This window comes from Jatropha curcas, chromosome 4 (assembly GCF_041381405.1).
Source record: "Jatropha curcas cultivar XTBG-Jc1 chromosome 4, XTBG_Jcur_1.0, whole genome shotgun sequence".
In the NCBI taxonomy this organism is placed as follows: Eukaryota; Viridiplantae; Streptophyta; class Magnoliopsida; order Malpighiales; family Euphorbiaceae; genus Jatropha; species Jatropha curcas.
In genome coordinates this window covers 8,440,998-8,459,602 of record NC_143154.1, presented here as the reverse complement: position 1 = coordinate 8,459,602, position 18,605 = coordinate 8,440,998, and the positions used below count along the sequence as shown (strand labels likewise).

The 18,605-nt window shown below is 31.0% G+C and overlaps 1 protein-coding gene and 1 non-coding gene across 3 annotated transcripts; one reads left to right on the top strand and one right to left on the bottom strand.

The window, feature by feature from the left end:
- Nucleotides 1-8,165: 8,165 nt before the first annotated feature.
- On the top strand, nucleotides 8,166-8,237 carry TRNAE-UUC (transfer RNA glutamic acid (anticodon UUC)). The gene has a single exon. It is a non-coding gene; the product is annotated as a tRNA-Glu (tRNA).
- Nucleotides 8,238-8,371: 134 nt separating this feature from the next.
- CHR1 (chromatin remodeling 1) lies at nucleotides 8,372-17,776 on the bottom strand. 2 transcript variants are annotated; one of them, XM_012216648.4, is made up of 16 exons: nucleotides 17,675-17,776; nucleotides 17,458-17,531; nucleotides 16,316-16,585; nucleotides 16,133-16,216; nucleotides 15,025-15,371; nucleotides 14,742-14,931; nucleotides 13,501-13,676; nucleotides 12,157-12,223; nucleotides 11,880-12,069; nucleotides 11,067-11,162; nucleotides 10,894-10,988; nucleotides 10,698-10,817; nucleotides 10,103-10,222; nucleotides 9,929-10,027; nucleotides 9,754-9,855; nucleotides 8,372-8,900 (listed from the first exon to the last, which is right to left on the bottom strand). In XM_012216648.4, the coding sequence occupies exons 2-16, from the start codon at nucleotides 17,521-17,523 to the stop codon at nucleotides 8,664-8,666; spliced, it is 2,259 nt and encodes a 752-aa protein (XP_012072038.1). In that variant the 5' UTR covers nucleotides 17,524-17,531; nucleotides 17,675-17,776; the 3' UTR covers nucleotides 8,372-8,663. The 2 variants fall into 2 exon arrangements, with proteins under 2 accessions (XP_012072038.1, XP_037492380.1); XM_037636452.2 differs by lacking the exon at nucleotides 17,675-17,776 and having other exon boundaries at nucleotides 17,458-17,627.
- Nucleotides 17,777-18,605: the final 829 nt, after the last annotated feature.

Below are 18,605 nucleotides of genomic sequence, written 5' to 3'. Positions count from 1 at the left end.
CTGGGAGGTAGAGCCATAAGTTGGAGGAGTATTAAGCAAACTTGTGTTGCTAACTTCACCATGGAAGCTGAATATGTGACAGCCTCTGAGGCAGCCAAAGAAGCAGTATAGCTTAGAAACTTCCTAATGGATCTAGGTGTGGTTTCATTAGTTCAATCACCTATTATACTTTGCTGTGATAATAGTGGGCAGTTGCAAACTCAAAGGAGCCACGAAGCCATAAAATGGCAAAACACATTGAGCGAAAGTATCACTTGATACAAGACATAGTTCAAAGTGGTGATGTGGTGGTGGCGAAGATTGCATCGGAAAATAACCTAGCTTATCCTTTTACAAAGAGCTTACTATTAAAGACTTTTAACAGTCATGTAGAAGGCATAGGAGTTAAAATAATATATGCATGGTTATGAGTCTAAGTGGGAGATCGATAGAGATATACGATAAACCATGCAAATATAATAGTATGTTTTCTTATGTTATTTCATTGAACAATTATTTCTATATATTTAATAGGAGATTTGCATTAAATGAATAGATTTTTCAACATATTTTATAATAATGGTGTTAATACTTTTTGTATGTATCTAACTGGAACAAGTAGGGAATGGTTGTTTTTTACTGACTATTAAAACATATTCTCTAGGACATTAGAAATAATATTTATGTTCTTAATCTTGATTTAATTAATATGAGCAAAAATACATTGCGTTGTGCTTTAATTCATCAAAGAGTGAGTTTCATTTATAGGGATAATAATTCTCGGTGAATTGGGCCGAGGCAACTTGTATTTGTGAAATATTAATTAATAATAGAATCCATATCTCAGTTTAGAGCATGATGATGCACTTTAAGTTAGCTTATAAGGTTTCATTGTGTGAACCTGCAGGTAGATTTTTAAATCCGACACATGAAATAAGTTAAATGACAATCTCAAAGATTAAAATTGTTATTTAAATAAATTGTCAGTGATTTATTTTATTTGACAAGCATTTCTAATCTTTACATGGAGAACATAAATTATTATGTTATGGAAAGTTAAATTAATAAGGAGGTCAATTGTGAATTTTTACTGGAATAATTTATGATTAATTATAATAAGAATATGTTGGTCCTATACGAATTGTTATTATAGTTTGTAGTCTTATTAATTTATTCATGCAATCCATATTGTGCCTTAATTATTTAGACCGTACGTGGATTATGAATTTTAAATGATTAATAGATTAATTTTTTAAAGAAGATTTTATTTATTATTTTTTTAAAAAAGGGATAATCTATTTTATTTAAAATATCAACCGCGTGGGTAACAGAAAGATTAATCTTATCGTTTGTCTCCCACGCAGATAAGTGAGGTTATTATTTTTTTGAATATGCTTTTTTTGAGATAATAGAGGTATTCAGAGAAAAATGTAGTAGACTTGTGTTTTTCTGCCCACTCAGAAAATAGGATCCATAGAATCAATTAAGGTCACATAGTAGAAGACTGTAGAGTGACTTGAAGAATTCTAGAAAGAACTCTGGTGAGCGATTCTGCACTACAACAGGTCAGTTCTTGTGTGATTTGTGTGGTTGGTTTGCTTTTGTATTTGTTTCGATCTTGAGTTGTTTCCACTACTTAATTCTCGACTCCCATCATATATAACCTATATGTACACCTTTAGAGGAGCGTGAAGTGAAATGTAATTTATGTATTTACTATTAGTAAAATGTAAATATCGTAAAAGTCAATTTTGTCAAAACAGAGATGCATAAAATAATGGAATAAGGTTCACCCTCTGAACTGGGTACAGTATATAATTTACTCAAAAATTAATTTGTTGTACAAATTACCCTTAAACTTCTACCAAAAGTACAAATTGCTTGATTTTTTTTCTCAAAAAATAAATTATTTGATATAAATCAAATATGATAAAAAATAATAAATATTTTCTAACCAAATATTTCAATATAATTAAATTTTTTTTCTAATTCTAAAATTTTTCAAATCAAATCTTTGTTAAATTATTTTAAATCAAATACTGTAAATTTTTTAAATTATTATTATATTTTTAAATAATTTTATTTTTTGATTTTAAATTTTTTATCAGTTAAAACTATAAAGAAAATTCTTAAAAAATTGAGTATTTTATTCTTTTGATGCAAGTTGAAGGGGTGAAAATTGTACAAAAAGTTAATTTTTAGGTAAATTGAATATTATGTCCAAGTTCAGGGGCAGATTGAGCCTTAATTCTAAAATAATAAAAAATATATTCTCCAATTTCTCTCTTCTCTTTATTTAGAGAAAACAGAAAAAGCTCTTGGATTAAGAAAGTTAGTTAAATGAAATTTTCTCCCTAAAATGCCATTTATTTCTTCATTAATTACGGGAACAATAGCTGACACAAAAGGCAATCCCATGAAGCGCATTTATTGCCTACTTGCATCGCTTGGGCATCACTTCAAACCTTCTTTATTAACTCTATCACACTTTATTAGAATAGGGACGTTTTACATAATATGTGCCCACAAAAGAAAAAAATTTTAGAGCCAAATTAAATGCCAAATTTTTTGAATTTATTCATTGAAGCCATAATTTTTCAAAATTTTCGGCAAAAATAAAGGATGGAAAACTTAAATTTTAGCTCTAACTTGTTTAAACTTGAATAGTTTTTCAATTCAAAATTTAAAATTAAAAGCAAAATTCAGTTTTTTCAAATTTAAATGAAATTCAAAAAGTAGTACCCAAATGCAATATGTTGCGGCCAAATGAAATTGAATTTGGACAACTTCACTTTTTGAAAAATGCACAACTAATAATAATAAGGCCACAATGGATTACAAAAGAGTACAACCATTATAAGGATTTGAAAAAGTGTACAGCTAATAATAACAAAGTCATAAAGTGGCTTGTAAAAAAATTTACAGTCGTTATCTAATCCAAAAAATAATAACTACTGAAAAAGTACACAACTAATCGTAACAAGGCCACAAAATGGCTTACAACGGTTCACAACTACTATTAACAAAAAATAACAAAGCGGCTTATAAAAGAGTACAATCATAACAAGGATTGAAAAAAATTATTGTATTTTTAAAAGTGCACTATTAATAAGAGAACAGTTTATAATCAAACTAATTTTCTCCTTTTTTCAATAATCAAGACACACTCGCACTTTTAAAAACAAAAAGTGGTCGTTTTCAAAATTTAACCGAGCATAACATATATTCGTTCCTCATATCAACAGTTGTGGCCAAATTTACAATAATAAAAGTGCACATATATTCATCAAACATATAAATAAGTGTTAACTATGTATTTATATGGCCATTATTTTGACCTTTAATATCAGAACTTTAATTTTGTGGCCAAATTAATAAAAACGACCATTGTTACTATAAACGAAATGAAAAAGTGAGTTATTAACTTATCTCTTGAAACAAGCATACATTAAATACTGAGCATATTTATATCTATCACTTTCCTTGATTGTTGAATTTCAATCTTAAAACAAACACATACACTCCAAACGCATTTTAGTCTTTTTAACTTGATTTGTATCCCAAAGTTACTATTTAGAGTAAAATTCTCTATATAAAAATACACGCAAAAGGAAAATTTTCTCTAAATAAAGAGAATAGGGAGAGTATATAAATACAAATAAGAGAGCAAATTTATTTTAACGATAAACTAAAGCAATTAATAAAATTTAATTATATAATAAAAAATAAACAAGTTGTTAACTCCTTTTGAATGTAATCTGATGTGGATTTTTGTTCAAACTGTTATAAAATAATATAAAATTAGAGAAAAGAAAGAGAAGAAATAGAGAGCAAAATATGGAGAATACGAGAGTGTGTTTATTATTGATGAGAAGCCACATATATGTAGTTACATAAGTGAAACTCTAATAGAGTCCTACATAAATCAAGAAGATAGAGTTCGTAATAATTTGCATTCAAACTTCTAGCCCATATAGGATATCCACTTATTTCATAACACTCCCCTCTGGATATCTATTCTTCAAAAATAGACAGCCATTAATTTATTAAACGCATTTAGAATTTTTATAAATTGCCAGACTAATCAAATATTAAATTATAATTATATCCACCACATGAAGGCATTTATCCTCATAATCAATGCCGGGTCTTTGCTGGAAAAAAAATATGTGCAACAAGTTTGCTTTATATTTTATGACCCATTTCAATTTCGCACAAATACATATTTGTATTCTACTGGCTTAACATCCCTTGATGCCCATATTAAATTTTCAAAATTTACTTTTCAAATAAATTAAATATCATGTGTCGTTCCATTTTTGGCCTATCAATTCTATGTCTATGTTCCCCCATAGATAATACTCAATATCCTCATTTCTTTCATAATATCAAGTGATATACTATATACAAAAATATCGTCGATGTTTATTTTTATATTGGTTCCATCTTATCTTAACACAACATAATTTGTAGAGATTTCATAATCTTCGTTGATTTTATGTACCTATGTTTCTTTGGGAAACTTATTAGTCATGTTTAGGATTTCTTGTAGAACTTGCTTTCTAGAAATTGACTATCTTGAATATATGCTCCTTTTTTTTCATTTTTTTTTAATCTTTGGATTTGATCTACCATGCTTCAGGCATGCCATAGATTCATTAGCACAGTTTGTTCTTCAGGGACTTCAATTCTAGCAGGAGCATTTGCAGCTAGTGTATGAGATTTAATTATCTCCCTTTTGGATTAGTAAATATACCTAGAAACTAATTTGCAATATTTTATAAATGAATTATCTTTTAAATTTTTAAATGTACACTGCCTTACATGAGGATCAAAATATAATAACAATAATTTTTTCCAATCAATTATTCTTCTGGCTGCTTATTTTTTTCCCTAATGTCGGAAACCATAATAATTAGCAAATTTGGCGATATATAACTTTCTTATTTGAAAATTCTAGATATTTAATCATAGAAATAAATCAATACCTGACATATATTTCTAATCTCATTTGATGACCCATCTTAGTGCATTGTGGTGGAGCAATTAGAATATATGATGCACATTTAAAATTCCTCGATCGGTAATATTTGATTTCTGATCCAAAAACCAATTATAAATGGGAGAACTTATAATAACTTATTGGCTTGATGCGAGTAAGTGCTATTAAATTTAATAGCATGTCCCTCTAAAATGTAGGGAGATTCGTTCTCATAATAATTGTCTTGCAATTAATTGCAATCATTTATAAGTGATTCTACTAAATCATTTTCTAGCATAAATAAAAGCAACAATAGGTTGCCCTAAATTATTTCAATTAACACATGTCATAATCATTAAAGGCCTGATGTGTAAATTCACCATCATTCTCAAGATAAATTAGCTTAATAGCATTATCTGAAAATTATATTCTTCATCAAATTATTTGCGCAAATAATCATACAAATTTCTAGTTGGATCTTGACAATAATCTTTGCAAACTTCAGGTTGCAAGTTAATTATAATCATGTAATTATCTTTTGAATACATCCATAATATATCTAAATAAATTGATCAATAATTTATCATCATATATTCTAGAAAATACAAACAGTTCAATTTGAACTCTTGGTGATTGCTCAATAATTAATTTATTTTGAGAATAAATTAAGCATGAATAATTCAATAAATTCGAAGAAACTTCTGGTTCTTCAATAAATATCCATATAAGGATCAAATTTTTTCTTTTTCACATCATTATTGATCAGGATGATCCAATCGATCATGCCATATAATAAAATACTTTGATTTGCAAACTTCTGGTTTACATCCATATTTATTTAAATCATTATCTATATAGATTTTAATGAATATATTTGAAAAAATGCATTATGCATAAAATTCATTCTTTTAGGTAGTAATACTTGCTCTTCTAAAGCCTTTAAATATTTTCTTTTTTACTACCAAAGCCAAATTTGCTTTAACATATTTTGGTGTACTTAAGTACATAATCAAATATTCATATATGCCACATTATTTGTACCACCTCTGGTGGTAAAATTTATTCTTAATTATGTTGCTACTATAATTGTTAAGATCATTAATATCAATTATGATCTTATTAATATTCTCAATGATAAGTATATATTTTTCATTGTTCATGTCCAAATCCAATATCATATATTATTGCATTCACTTCAGGGAATGCATCAAATCTAGTTGGGTGGATTTCACTTGTCCCATATCTAGTATTATGTGTCATTCCATTCATTTCAGGTGATAAAGAAAATTTAATTAGACAAGCTTTAGGATATTAATTAAGAGCTCAATACTTTGCTCAATGATAAAAGGACATGAAAAAAAATCCAAAGTTTATTGTAAAACTTTCTCTCGATATTGTTACTTCAAGAGCATATTCGAAGTATAAATATCATTGATAATTCTATATCAAGAGCTAATATGAGTTCCAAATGTTATAACAACAATATCTTAATTATATTTAAGAAATAAATCAACCAATTCACAAAATTTGTACCACATGAATAATATATACCAATATATAACAGTAATAAAATAATAATTATAATGTTGTAAAAATTATAATAACTTACACTTTTATGATTTTGAAACGATAAATGCATCTATCCATATTGACCTTTTGATCGTAGTATCTTCCTTTCAAACCATTCCAAAGAGTAAACAAATATTTAACTTTTAAATATTCAACTTTTAAATGTTCAATAGAGGAAAATTATTACCTTTGTGCTATTTTGATTTGATGCTTAATTTTCTTCTATGTCTCCAAGATCCATTATTTTCAAATATATTTTATCATCTTACATCCATGATAAATAATTTTTGCTCATAATTAAGGGCCACAAAACTCAAATTTGATAAGATTTGACATGATGGAGTACTGCTTCAAAATAATTATATTAAATAAAATTATAAAATAATTCATCAAAATATAACAACATATAATTAATTTAATTTGTTGCTGTTTTGTTATTCAACAAACATTAAATTTATGTAACAAAACAAAATATATTAGAACATTAGATATTTGTTATAAAAACAAATATGTACCAAATATTATATATTTATAACATTAACAAACATATCAGTATATATATTAATTAATATGTAATAGTAATATATATTTAATTTCATAGAAAAGATAAAACTTTTAAATAATAATAAAACTCGTTATGAAGAGTAAAAACAACATAGAAAAAATCGCGATTTCATGTACTGTTATTTAAACGGTATAATTTTGGGTAAATTTAAAGTATCAATTATTTATAAGTCAGATTTAAAGTGTATATATATATATATATATATATATATATATATATATATATATATATATATATATAAAATTACCTTATAAACCAGTACAAATTTGAATAACAAACTTTACTTTTGCTCGTCGCAAACCATAAATTATTCATTTAATCACGAAAGTAGTAGAACAAAAATCATGTTGATAACATATTATAAAATAATTTAAAACAAGAGAGAAGAAAGAAAAGGAATAGAAAGTAAAATATAAAGAGTACAAGAGTGTGTTTATTATTGACCAGAAGCCACATATATACTTATATAAGTAGAACCTAATAGAGTGCTACATATATCAAGAAGATAGAGTTCACAATAAGCGTATAGACTTCTAACATATATAGGACATCCACTTATTTCATAACACAAATAATTTTATTTACCGTAGAATAATGCTTTAAATTTATTTTAACTAACTGAAAGGAAAAGATGGAGAAATTTTTTTGAGTTTTAATTGATTTTTATTTATATTGATAAATAAAATAAAATCATAAAACTTAGATTCCATTTGGTGATTACAAACGCAATTTTATATAAACATGACACCGAAAATGCTTTTAATCACGTTATGTTATTACGGTTCACTAAAGAGTATTAAGGATATTGGTGGTTTTGACTTATCAATAAAGCAAGTACCAATATTGGTTAGATCATGTTTTAGTTGCCGTTGGACATTGCTTTTCATTTCCTCTTAATATACCAAAAAAAAAAAAAAAAAAAAAAAAGGAAAAGGGAAACGGAGATAACTGTAACCTTGACGCTACTCGGCCGGGGGTTAGGATGTCTGGCTTTCACCAGGAAATCCGGATTCGATTTCCGGCAACAGAGATATATGTCAAAATTGAAAATCTAAATTTACAATCAACAGTTCCGTTGTCGTCCAGCGGTTAGGATATCTGGCTTTCACCCAGGAGACCCGGGTTCGATTCCCGGCAACGGAATTTTTTTCTTCTAAGGCATTCCTTTTTTTTTTTTTTTTTTAACCCTTTTTATCGTTTTTGGTATTGACCAGCAACTACTATTTTTGCATCTTTTTCATCAAATCCAAAAGTCTAAATGAACAACAATGTGATAATTTTAAAGAGAAATGGAATACATTCTATCAAATAAGCATTAATATGTTTCAAACTTCTGATGCTGTTATCTGAATATAAGGATACATCAGATATGTTACAAAAATCAGCTCCTCCTAAGGAATTGTAGCCCTATCCAAACTTGTACAAAATGGAATAATTTCCTAGAGTAATATTTTGCTCTAAAAAATTGGAGGGCAAAAAAAGCATCCTTCAGCACTAACCTTAAACAGCAAACCACCAAAAAGGAAAAAACAAATCAACAAAAGCCTGTCCCATCCACGAATTAAATCGTTAACTGTTAAGGGTGGAGAGCATGCCCCCGGTTGCTGTAGGTATCACCACCTCCCAACCAGGCCCTTTAAGGGGGATCGCACCAACAGTAGCATTATTTTCTTTGTCATCAGCTGGGTCTCCAATCAGATCACTGCGATCCAATACCCTTTCCAAATCCTCATCACTCACATCAGTCTGTATCAACTTGTCTTCAACAGTTTCTTCATCGCGAAGCAGTGCTAGAATGTCCTCTTCCTGAAAGTTTAGTTAGAAAAAAATCTACTAATAAAATAGCATAAAACTAATGAACCCTGTCATTGCAATTAAAGAATCAATAAATCACATCCCAAAATGGTCAACCATGATCAACAACAGATTAACCCTTTATTTGGAAAAAGAGGAAGGAAAACAATAGAGGAAAATAATGAAGAATTGTCAACTTCATTTCCATAGTTATTTTCCACCCTTTTGCTTAAATATAATGAAGAAAAGAAAATAATGAAGAATTTATTTTCTTTTGTTTGGAAGGGGAAAAATTTTAGATGAAGAAAATAATACTATCCAAAATTAACAATTATATCCTCAATTAAATTATTAGATAGTTAAGAAAGGACTAAAGTTTGTTAATTAATTTTGAGTATTTAAGAATTTTAATAAAAATGAGTAAAATTCTCACTTTCCTCCATTATTATCTCTCCATATCGGAGGGATTTAAAATATGTGGTTTAGATGGAAAATAAGTGAAATATTATTTCAATATTTTCTTCTTTTCCCAAACAAGGAAAAAGACTTCTCTCTAGATATTTTCCATAGTTATTTTCCTTCGTTCAAAAAAAAAAAAAAAAAAATCCCTTCCAAACAAAGGGTAAATGTCTAGCTTGTACTATTATACAACTTCAGCTTTCAGCAAGTTACCATTATTATACACATATCATTGCAAAAATAAACATGCAGCGGGATGAAAAGGCGAGTTCAAGATTAAACAGTAAATAACACTACAAAGGAATAGAAAAGAATTACAATTCTCCCAACTTTTATCCAAGCCACAACACTAAAAGGCAAAATGATAAATAGCATCACTTATAAAGAAAATTAAGTTATAGCAAACCTCCAAATCGTTAGTCTTCGTTCTTTCTTGGTGAAACTGCCCCTTACCAATGACCACATGCTCTAGCTTCAACTTACTAAATGCTGTTTTCAAAATGCGACCCTGGTAACATGAAATCTATCAATTTCCCAAAAACCAATAGAGTTAAAATACATTAATACTACCACTTGAATACCTCAACAGATTGAGCTGTTGCAAGCCTGTAGACATGAACAGGCTTCGTCTGGCCAATTCTGTGACATCTATCCATTGCCTGCAAATCCATTTGGGGATTCTGAAATGCAAATGCAAGCGAATTAGTACAAAATATTGAAATCGATGGATGAGAAAGAGGACATCAAGAAAATACCCAGTCACTGTCATATAGTATACAGGTATCAGCTGCAGTAAGGTTGATACCCAGTCCACCAGCTCGAGTGCTGAGAAGAAAGATTCTATAGTTGCTATTCACATCATTGAATTCCTGAATCTGATTCAAAGAAAACAAGAAATAACCATAATTACTTGAGTAACATAACATTCACTCAAGTTGCATAAACCAGAAATTATAGATCATCATAATAGTTGATATCAGGATTCACGATTGAGACTGAATTGGGATAGCAATCACTCTATTGGCAGTTGGATTTTACGACATACTCCCAATTCCCAAACACCCAAGTGAGATTTCGGAGAAGTGACAAGAAAGAATATTAGCTGACCAATTCCCTTTCATGATTGAATTCAATGATGCAAAAGGAATGCTAGATAAAAAGCAAACGCTTCAGGCAGTATTGACTGCTTACCTGTGTTCATTAGAAGAAAATTGCAAATAAAAAATACATTATTACACTTCCAATGAATGAGTGTTGTGATCCTTTATATGTCGAAGGCTCATTTCTAAAAGTAATAGTAAGCTCACAAAAGATCCAATTCTCAAAGTTTTCTAGCATGTTACAACTAACCTGTCTTCTCCTTTCATCCAACTTCACACTGCCGTCAATTCTACAAACTTCGAAGCCTTTTTCACTAAAATAATAGTGCATTATATCCAATATCTTAGTCCACTGAGTGAATATCAAGACCTGTTTGTCAAAGCAGCAGAAGGTTAGTAGGAAACTTATGAGAAACAAACAAACATCACCAACTTCTACATCATACTTTGTGCCTAAGTGCAAATAGCCTATTCAATAATCTGTCCAGCAACCTGAACTTGCCACACTGCTCAACTATCTGTTCTACTGGCGGATAGAAATCTGTCAAGGAAAGAAGTGTTAATAAATTCTTTAAAGCACGTATTCACTACAAAAGTATAAATGGATTAAAGCAAGTACATGAGCCATCAAAAGCTGACTCTAATAGGTCAGGGTGGTTGCAGTTCTTCCGAAGCTGGATCATCAAATTGTTCAGCTTTCCTTTCATACTACGTCCTGAAATTTAACAAATCAAAATCCGAGCAAGTGATTAGAGAACATACTGTGGGAAGCACTAATTAAAAGTGGAAAACAACTCAAGCTTGTAAATGAACATATCATATAGCACTAATTCCATTTGGACCATATTCAGATCATAAAAAACCGTTAATGAAACAGAATCTCACAATACACGTCTCAGAAAATTGATAATAAGTTGTAGGTAGAGACCCAATACCTAAAATGTTCCAAATCAATCAAAAACAAGTAAAACATAGATGATTCTCATCATTTATTTGAAAGTAGATAGATGATTTAATTTCATCTCTCATCAATATGAATTTTTCCCCTAGGTTCACCAATCTTTCTTCATAACAATAACAGATAAGAACAGTACAAAAATTTATATTTAAATCTCATATTCTGAATTCCTCGCTTGCAAGTAATCATTTTTTAGTGGAACAGACTCCATGAATATTTTATTTAAGTATGCATGAGATGTCAGCCATTGACTCTTCAATTTGATGAGATCCAATGGCTCATCTCTCCGTATGCATGGAATCATTTTCATGCTTTAATAGCCAGTACCAAACATACCACATAAAATTCAATTGTAGTCAGGGCAAAAATATCAGAAAGTCCACAAAATGAGATTCAGTGGATCAAACACCTTTTCTTTGTTATACATGAAAGAGTATTAACATAGCATTCTCATAATTGAAAGTAATCTAAAACCTGTGTCCATCTTCTCTCGTAAGTAGCCCTCCAAAGTCTTGTTAATTAGATGATCCTGAAAATTCTTTTGATGCTCTGTCAATGTAGCATACAAAATAATCTCTTTTTTCCGAGGGAGCATCTGCTCAACATCAGCCTTCATCCTCCGGAGGAGAAATGGCCGCAATATGGCATGAAGTTTAGCAACCACCTGAACACAATGCAACACAATCATTCATCATACTGTCCAACAGAGTTGTAATAAAAGCAAACCTTCATTTCTAGCAAGGACATTTACCTGAGCCCTTCTCTTCTCCTCTAGTTCCTCCTTTGCTTCGTTATTGGTTTTCCCTGACAAATCAAACCTGAATTGGAACCACGTCACTAGTTATGGAGCGGTTGGAATAAAGCAATTAATATCACTGCCATCATGAATAGTTCTCCCTTCTTCCCTCATGAATAAAACTGTTCAGTTTCATGCCATTGTCAGCACATTCTTTAACCAGTTTCAATGTTGACAAGGAAGTCGGTCCCACTCATAAGGATGCGGGGCACTTTCTAATGTACAAAGCAAAGTAATAGCAGGACTAGAAGATAAAGAAATATGACTTTCCTGGAAATGTAACATTCCCATGCAACGCAAACAAAAACAAGAATGTGATATTCCCAGCGATTCTCAATAATGATTCCAGAAATTAAATGCACTCCAAATACACAAGGGTTTGATAAAAATGTCAAGTGCACAAATAACAGGTTGCAATGGAAGAGGGGAAGATTGCTCTTGAGACATCAATCACAAACAGCAATCTAACAACCTCGAAAAATGCCCAATAAAACTGCAGTGCTTTTTACTAAAAATAGCGAAGCAAGGATGAAAGTCCACTTTAGACAATCCAACAGATATACTCTTGTACTTGCAATCACACACTTCCCTAGAAATGTAACATTCCCATGAAATGCAAACCAAACACAAGAATGTGGCATCCCCAGTCATTCTCAATAATGATTCCAGAAATTAAATGTACTCCAACTACACGAGGGTTCGATAAAAAAGTCAAGCGCACAAATAACAGGTTGCCATGGTAGAGGGGAAGATTGCTCGAGACATCAATCACAAGCAGCAATCTAACAACCTTGGTAAATGCACAATAAAACTGTACTGCTTTTTACTAAAAATTGTGAAGCAAGGTAGAAAGACCACTTTAGACAATCCAACAGACATACACTCTTGTACTTGCAATCACACTTTTTCCCTTGTTGACCTTGTTTATTGCTTTGTCAGTCACATTAATCATCTAATTGCCTTATTTGTTGCCTTCACAAGGAAAATATAATTAACAGAAGAAAAGATGAACTCTTGTCTCTTATCTTCAAATTTGCAGATCTAATCCACTAAAATGGAAGCCAAAACTCTTACAGTTTCCAAGTAGACTAAGAGCTTTGAAGGTGTAAAGTCAGAAAAACCAGTGAACTTCCATGTGAAAATTTAAAGTATATACGACAGTATATATGGGGCATGTGAAACCATCAAACATTTTCTACTGCACAATTACAGGAAAAGCCATGACCAACTAGCAAGAACAAATGAATTTTCATGTTTAACCAAGATTATGTGGCAAAAGAACAAAGACAATTAACTTACCATGACTCAAATTCATCATGGGATTGAAAAATATCAGGCAAAATGAAATTCAACAATGACCAAAGTTCAGCCAAATTGTTCTGCAGAGGTGTTCCAGTAAGCAGAAGCTTATTCTCCATAGGTATGAGTTTCAATTCCTTCAGCAATTTGCATTTCGAGTTTTTCAATCTATGCCCCTTCAGAAAAAATAAATAAATAATCAGGACAATAGCAAAAGAAAAGAGAAGACAAATCAAGGTTTTGAAAGTACAATGCATCATTAAGCACTGATGTCTCTTAGAGACCAGGTACAAAGCAGGGGAATGAAAAAAGTAAAGCAGCAATCTTCAAGATATAATGGAAAATATGTGAAGTGCAGTGTGCAGTTTTGTCGAATGCCCAAGGCAGACAAATGCACAAACGGCGCAAGAGCCTGAGGCACAAAAGGCAAGACGAGAACCCAGTGGCCACAAAGTGCATGTGACAAAAAGAAGTTCTAGTTGAATAATAAGGGATAAAAAACAGAAAAAAATAAAAATAAAAATAGATCTTGGTGGGATAATAGAGAACATGTGCCTTTTTCTTTGCCTTAGAGAAAATGGAATTCAGACTTCTGAATGACTTTTTCAGGTGAAATTCTGTAGTAATTATAGGATTAGAAAGTTCAAAAATCACCTTTTTGCATCAGGTTTCAATAAGGAATCTCAGGAAAGTTAAAAAAGTTAGCAATTTCACATTAGTTTTAGATATGGAATAATCAACTTTTAAAATATAAAGACACAAATTGTCCAAATAAGCAAAAACATTTATAACATCAGGTACATAGATCCAGCACTGTGGCTAAGGGGCCAGGATGTCCTAGGCATGCCTGCCAAGCTTGCACCTCACATAGGTATGGTCCAAGCAAGGTACCTGTGCCTAGTTGTGCCAAGGCCTGGGCATGCACATTTAGCAATACTGATAATGTATGAAACAATAAAAGTACGTGTAATCAGTGAATCAAAATAGAAATTGAACAATCAAAAATAATTGGCTCATATTTTGACTTAACAGAAATAAAAAAAAAAAAATGCACTTTCAGCACTTTTTGCCAATAATGTGTCAGTCTCTTTTTACTAGATTAAGGTAAATCCATCTTACTAGACAGTGGAAAGAAAAAATATTCTTGCTTGGTGCTTTGCACTTTGCAGTTTCAGGATGCCTAGACACACTTGAAAGAACTCTGAGGGTTAGCAAGTCCACAAATTCACTAGGATACATACCTCGTCAACCACAACATATTTCCAATTGTAATGTCTCAAATGCTTTCTCGCATCAGACAATGCAACCTCATAAGAAGTAACAATAATCGGAAATTTGGGGCCAATAGATCTGGGCATGTATTTTCTCCGGATCTCATCCCTTTGTTTCTTGTCACCATGGTAGATAACTGCATTGATAGAGGGAGTGAACCTGTTGAAACAAATTCATAAGAGAATCAATTAAATTGCATAATAAGAAATGAAGCTTTGTTAGTCTACATGAAAAAAAAAATTAAAAGTTTACCTTGAAATCTCATTTACCCAATTTGAGAGAGTAGAAAGAGGAGCAATTACTAAATAGGGGCCATCTAAGCCATTCCCTTTTAGATGTGCAAGGAAACCAATTGTTTGAATAGTTTTTCCGAGTCCCATTTGATCAGCAAGGATCCCATTGAGCCCATTTTGCCACAAGGAAATCAACCATTTCACACCTTTGATTTGATAGGACTTCAACTTTCCACCAGTTAATAAAGGCACTAGCTCTCTCTGCTCTGTCTCCAATCTTTCTTCCTTGGTCAAATTTTCATCTTCAGCCTTTTCAACTTCTTTAGACCTTGTCAGCATTGCAGCAACTGCTCTTGTTGCTTTCCTCTAAAAGTTGTGACAGCGTTTATCATTATATGTTAAAGTACTAAGGCAGTCTAAAAACATCAAGACACCACAGTGAAGCACATAACCAACAACATTAAGAACAGAAGATCAAGAAGTCAGGTTATCATGAGATTGTCAATTACTTGAGCATCATTTATGTAAAGAATACGACATCCTACAAAGAGGGGGGAGAAAAACCCAATAACTTTCCACTATTTTCACTTTTTTTTCACTTGGCGCATTAGTCAGCTGAGAGTTTTAGGAGCAGCATTAACCAATTAATATTTCAGTCGCTTACAGCATAGTAACTGCTCTGGTTCCAGTCTTTTAAAGAATATGACATCCTATGAAGAGGGGAGAGAAAATAATTCGATGCTTGGACGTGTGCTGAGCCTAATCAAATTTATCATTTTTAACTGTAGTTTCAGCAAATTAATTGTTGAACCTTTTAATCATATCCTACATAATCACACTTTCACTTTTTAAAATCATCTTTGTCAAGTGGTATAAAATCTCCTCTATATTTTTCTCATCACTATTGCACCAATAGTCAGTCCATCTAGCATCCCAGATGCAAACATAGTTATTTGCTAAAATCTTCTTTCAAATTAGTTAATAAATTTTCTAATACTAAGTATCAGAATAGCCTCAATTCACAGTTGGCCTCGCATGAAAGGCCTAAATGAGCATCCATGTATAAAATTACACAACATACTATGAAATAATATATAAACAAAAGCAAGAAGCATAGGAAGGATTACAGTATTGTATTGAGCAGGAGCTTTTCTTTTTGAGCCACGTCCTCTCTTTTTCTCAACAGTTTCACTCTCCTGCTCCACTCCATTCTAGCAAATACAAAAATATATATTAAATTTAAACATGAATAATAAAGGAAAAAACTCCAAACTAAGGGAAGTTTCATCTGAAAAAGGTTCCGAGAATACATGAGTGATTTCCTCCATCTTTTCCAGCAAAAATTCAGAGTAGAGTTGTGTTTGAGTTAGAAGCTCATCTAATTTGGTGAACTGGCTGTCATTCAAGTGAGGTGCCTCTGCTGGCTCTTTCTCTTGTTCTGCTTCTTGTTTCACCCGAGCTTCCAACAGTTTTTCTTCCTCTTCAGCCATGGCTCCTGATATAAGAGAAGAATCCTCATTTTCAGCATCTAGAAGGGTGTCAGTTTCTGGTTTGAGCACAGTTTTTTCCTTGCATTTCTCCTTCAAAATAAAAGCCATAAATAAATAAATCAAACCAATGAAGATACTAATAGCAAACTTACAAATATATAAATTTAAGGGGGAAAATTTAACAGCAAGCATATTAATAAAATATAGGCTCTGGCATAAATTTAAAGAATTAAACTTCACAAGTTTAACCTGTTAATTACAGGTTAAAAGCGCATTCAAATTCTACATTTGTCTGAAACCACCTGAACATTAAGGCTACATTTGGTGGGTCATAATGTAATGTAATGTAACCTAATCAAATGCAGTTTTAATGTATCCACATTGCACTAAAATTCATTTGATTACATTACATTCCATTACAACTCATCAAATTTAGCCTAAATCTCAAAATGATTACAAATTATGTTCCTTTTCCATCAAATATTCAGCGAACAAACATTACAGGTTATTGGTAATAAGGCAAAGAAACATATGAAGAACCAAAGTCAAATTGATGGAAAAAATATAATACAAAAAGTGAACAAATATCATAATACACTTTAAACATAGAAAAGGCGTCAATTTTTTTCTAGCTTGTGCTTTTGTTTCTTACTATTTTGAAAGCAAATTCAAAAAGCAATGTTAGGCTAGAGCTGTTAGACATCAAAAACCAATATTTACAAAGCAAAACTTTTAATTTAATAAGAAATTATAAAGCAGTTCCTTGTTATAATTTCTCTTTCTTTTCTCATAGAAGTAAAAATCATAAATTTACCGAGAATACTTTCTTTGGATGAATATAGTTTTAGATAGCAGAAGCTTTACGAGTTGAACCAAACGTGCTAAAAATTCGATCACAAAACGCAGAAAACTTTAAAACGACATTAGACCTCTGATTCCAAAAAAATTATTAAAATGCTTACCTCATCTTCGAGAACCGAAGTCGGCGAATCAGCAGAGGCGTCGTTCTTCATTTCGCTTTCGACCATTTTGAGCACTAAAAAACATCATTCCATTAAATAGAAAATAGAAGCTAGGGTTAGAAGCAAACCCAGTTTTACTGAAACGAATTATATAAAAACTAGACAAATTATAAGAAAAAATAAAAAAAGAATAACAAAACAAAAGAAAAGTGCATACAGTAAGAATCAGAGGGAAACAAAACAAGAAGGTGAATAAGGAAGCACGGAGAAGGTGAAATGTTGTCCCAATAAATGAAAAGAGGAAAATGGAAAAAAAAAAAAAAAAAAGGTAATTTATTTTAGATTTTAATTTTATTGGATTTTCTAGGCGCTATGGATTGGGCGGGAAAATGGAGTTTGATTATTGACCTGGAATTTACACAAAATTACAACCGGACCCTAATTGATTAGACGTTGTTGGACACTTGGTTACCGTTTGTTTGGTTGGACTTTACTTGATTAGACTTTGCCACTGTTTTTGGGGCTGAGTAGCTGCCGCACGGTGTGTAACTAGGCGCTAGGGTGCAATTACAAAATATATAAAATTTAGGGAAAATTATATGGGTACGCACTATATTTTAGGCCAAAAAAAAAAAAACTATTTTACTTTTCTATTTTTAAGAATAGATTATTATATTTTGTACTTTCAGTTCCCAATATTTTGTATTAGGCTTGGCCACGGTTCCGAAACCGGTGGTTCCGGTTCCAGAAAAATTGAAACCGGAATCGAACCGAAAAGGTCCGGTTCCAGTTCCGGTTTGGAACCGTCCGGTTCCGGTTCCGATCCGGTTATAAAATCGACGGTTCCGATCGGTTTTCCGACGAATCGCATAATTTTAAATTTTAAATTTTGAAGACCGGTTTAAAAAAAATTATCTGAACATAAAAAATTAAAAATACACCTAAAAAATTAAAAAATACTTCAATTAAATTTATTTTTTTAAAGACTTGAACTGTTGAATATAATTATTTTTTTAAAAAAAAAATTTCAACTGAATTTTTTTTTTTTTAAGTTTGAACATAATTTAAAAAAAAATGGGCTTGAACTTTTTTTTTTTTTTTGTTTTAAAAAAAATTAAGTTGCCTACGATCCTCTTGGGGTTTAGAGG

What these genes read in the sequence shown, in the direction of transcription:
- CHR1 (XM_012216648.4), bottom strand. Translation starts at nt 17,523, where the DNA reads ATGGTCGAAAGCGAAATGAAGAACGACGCCTCTGCTGATTCGCCGACT. An exon ending in AGATGGAGGAAATCACTCAT is followed by an intron (nt 16,217 to 16,315) that starts GTATTCTCGGAA and finishes TGTATTTGCTAG; the next exon opens with AATGGAGTGGAGCAGGAGAG. An exon ending in AATATGTTGTGGTTGACGAG is followed by an intron (nt 13,677 to 14,741) that starts GTATGTATCCTA and finishes TTTTTTCTGAAG; the next exon opens with GGGCATAGATTGAAAAACTC.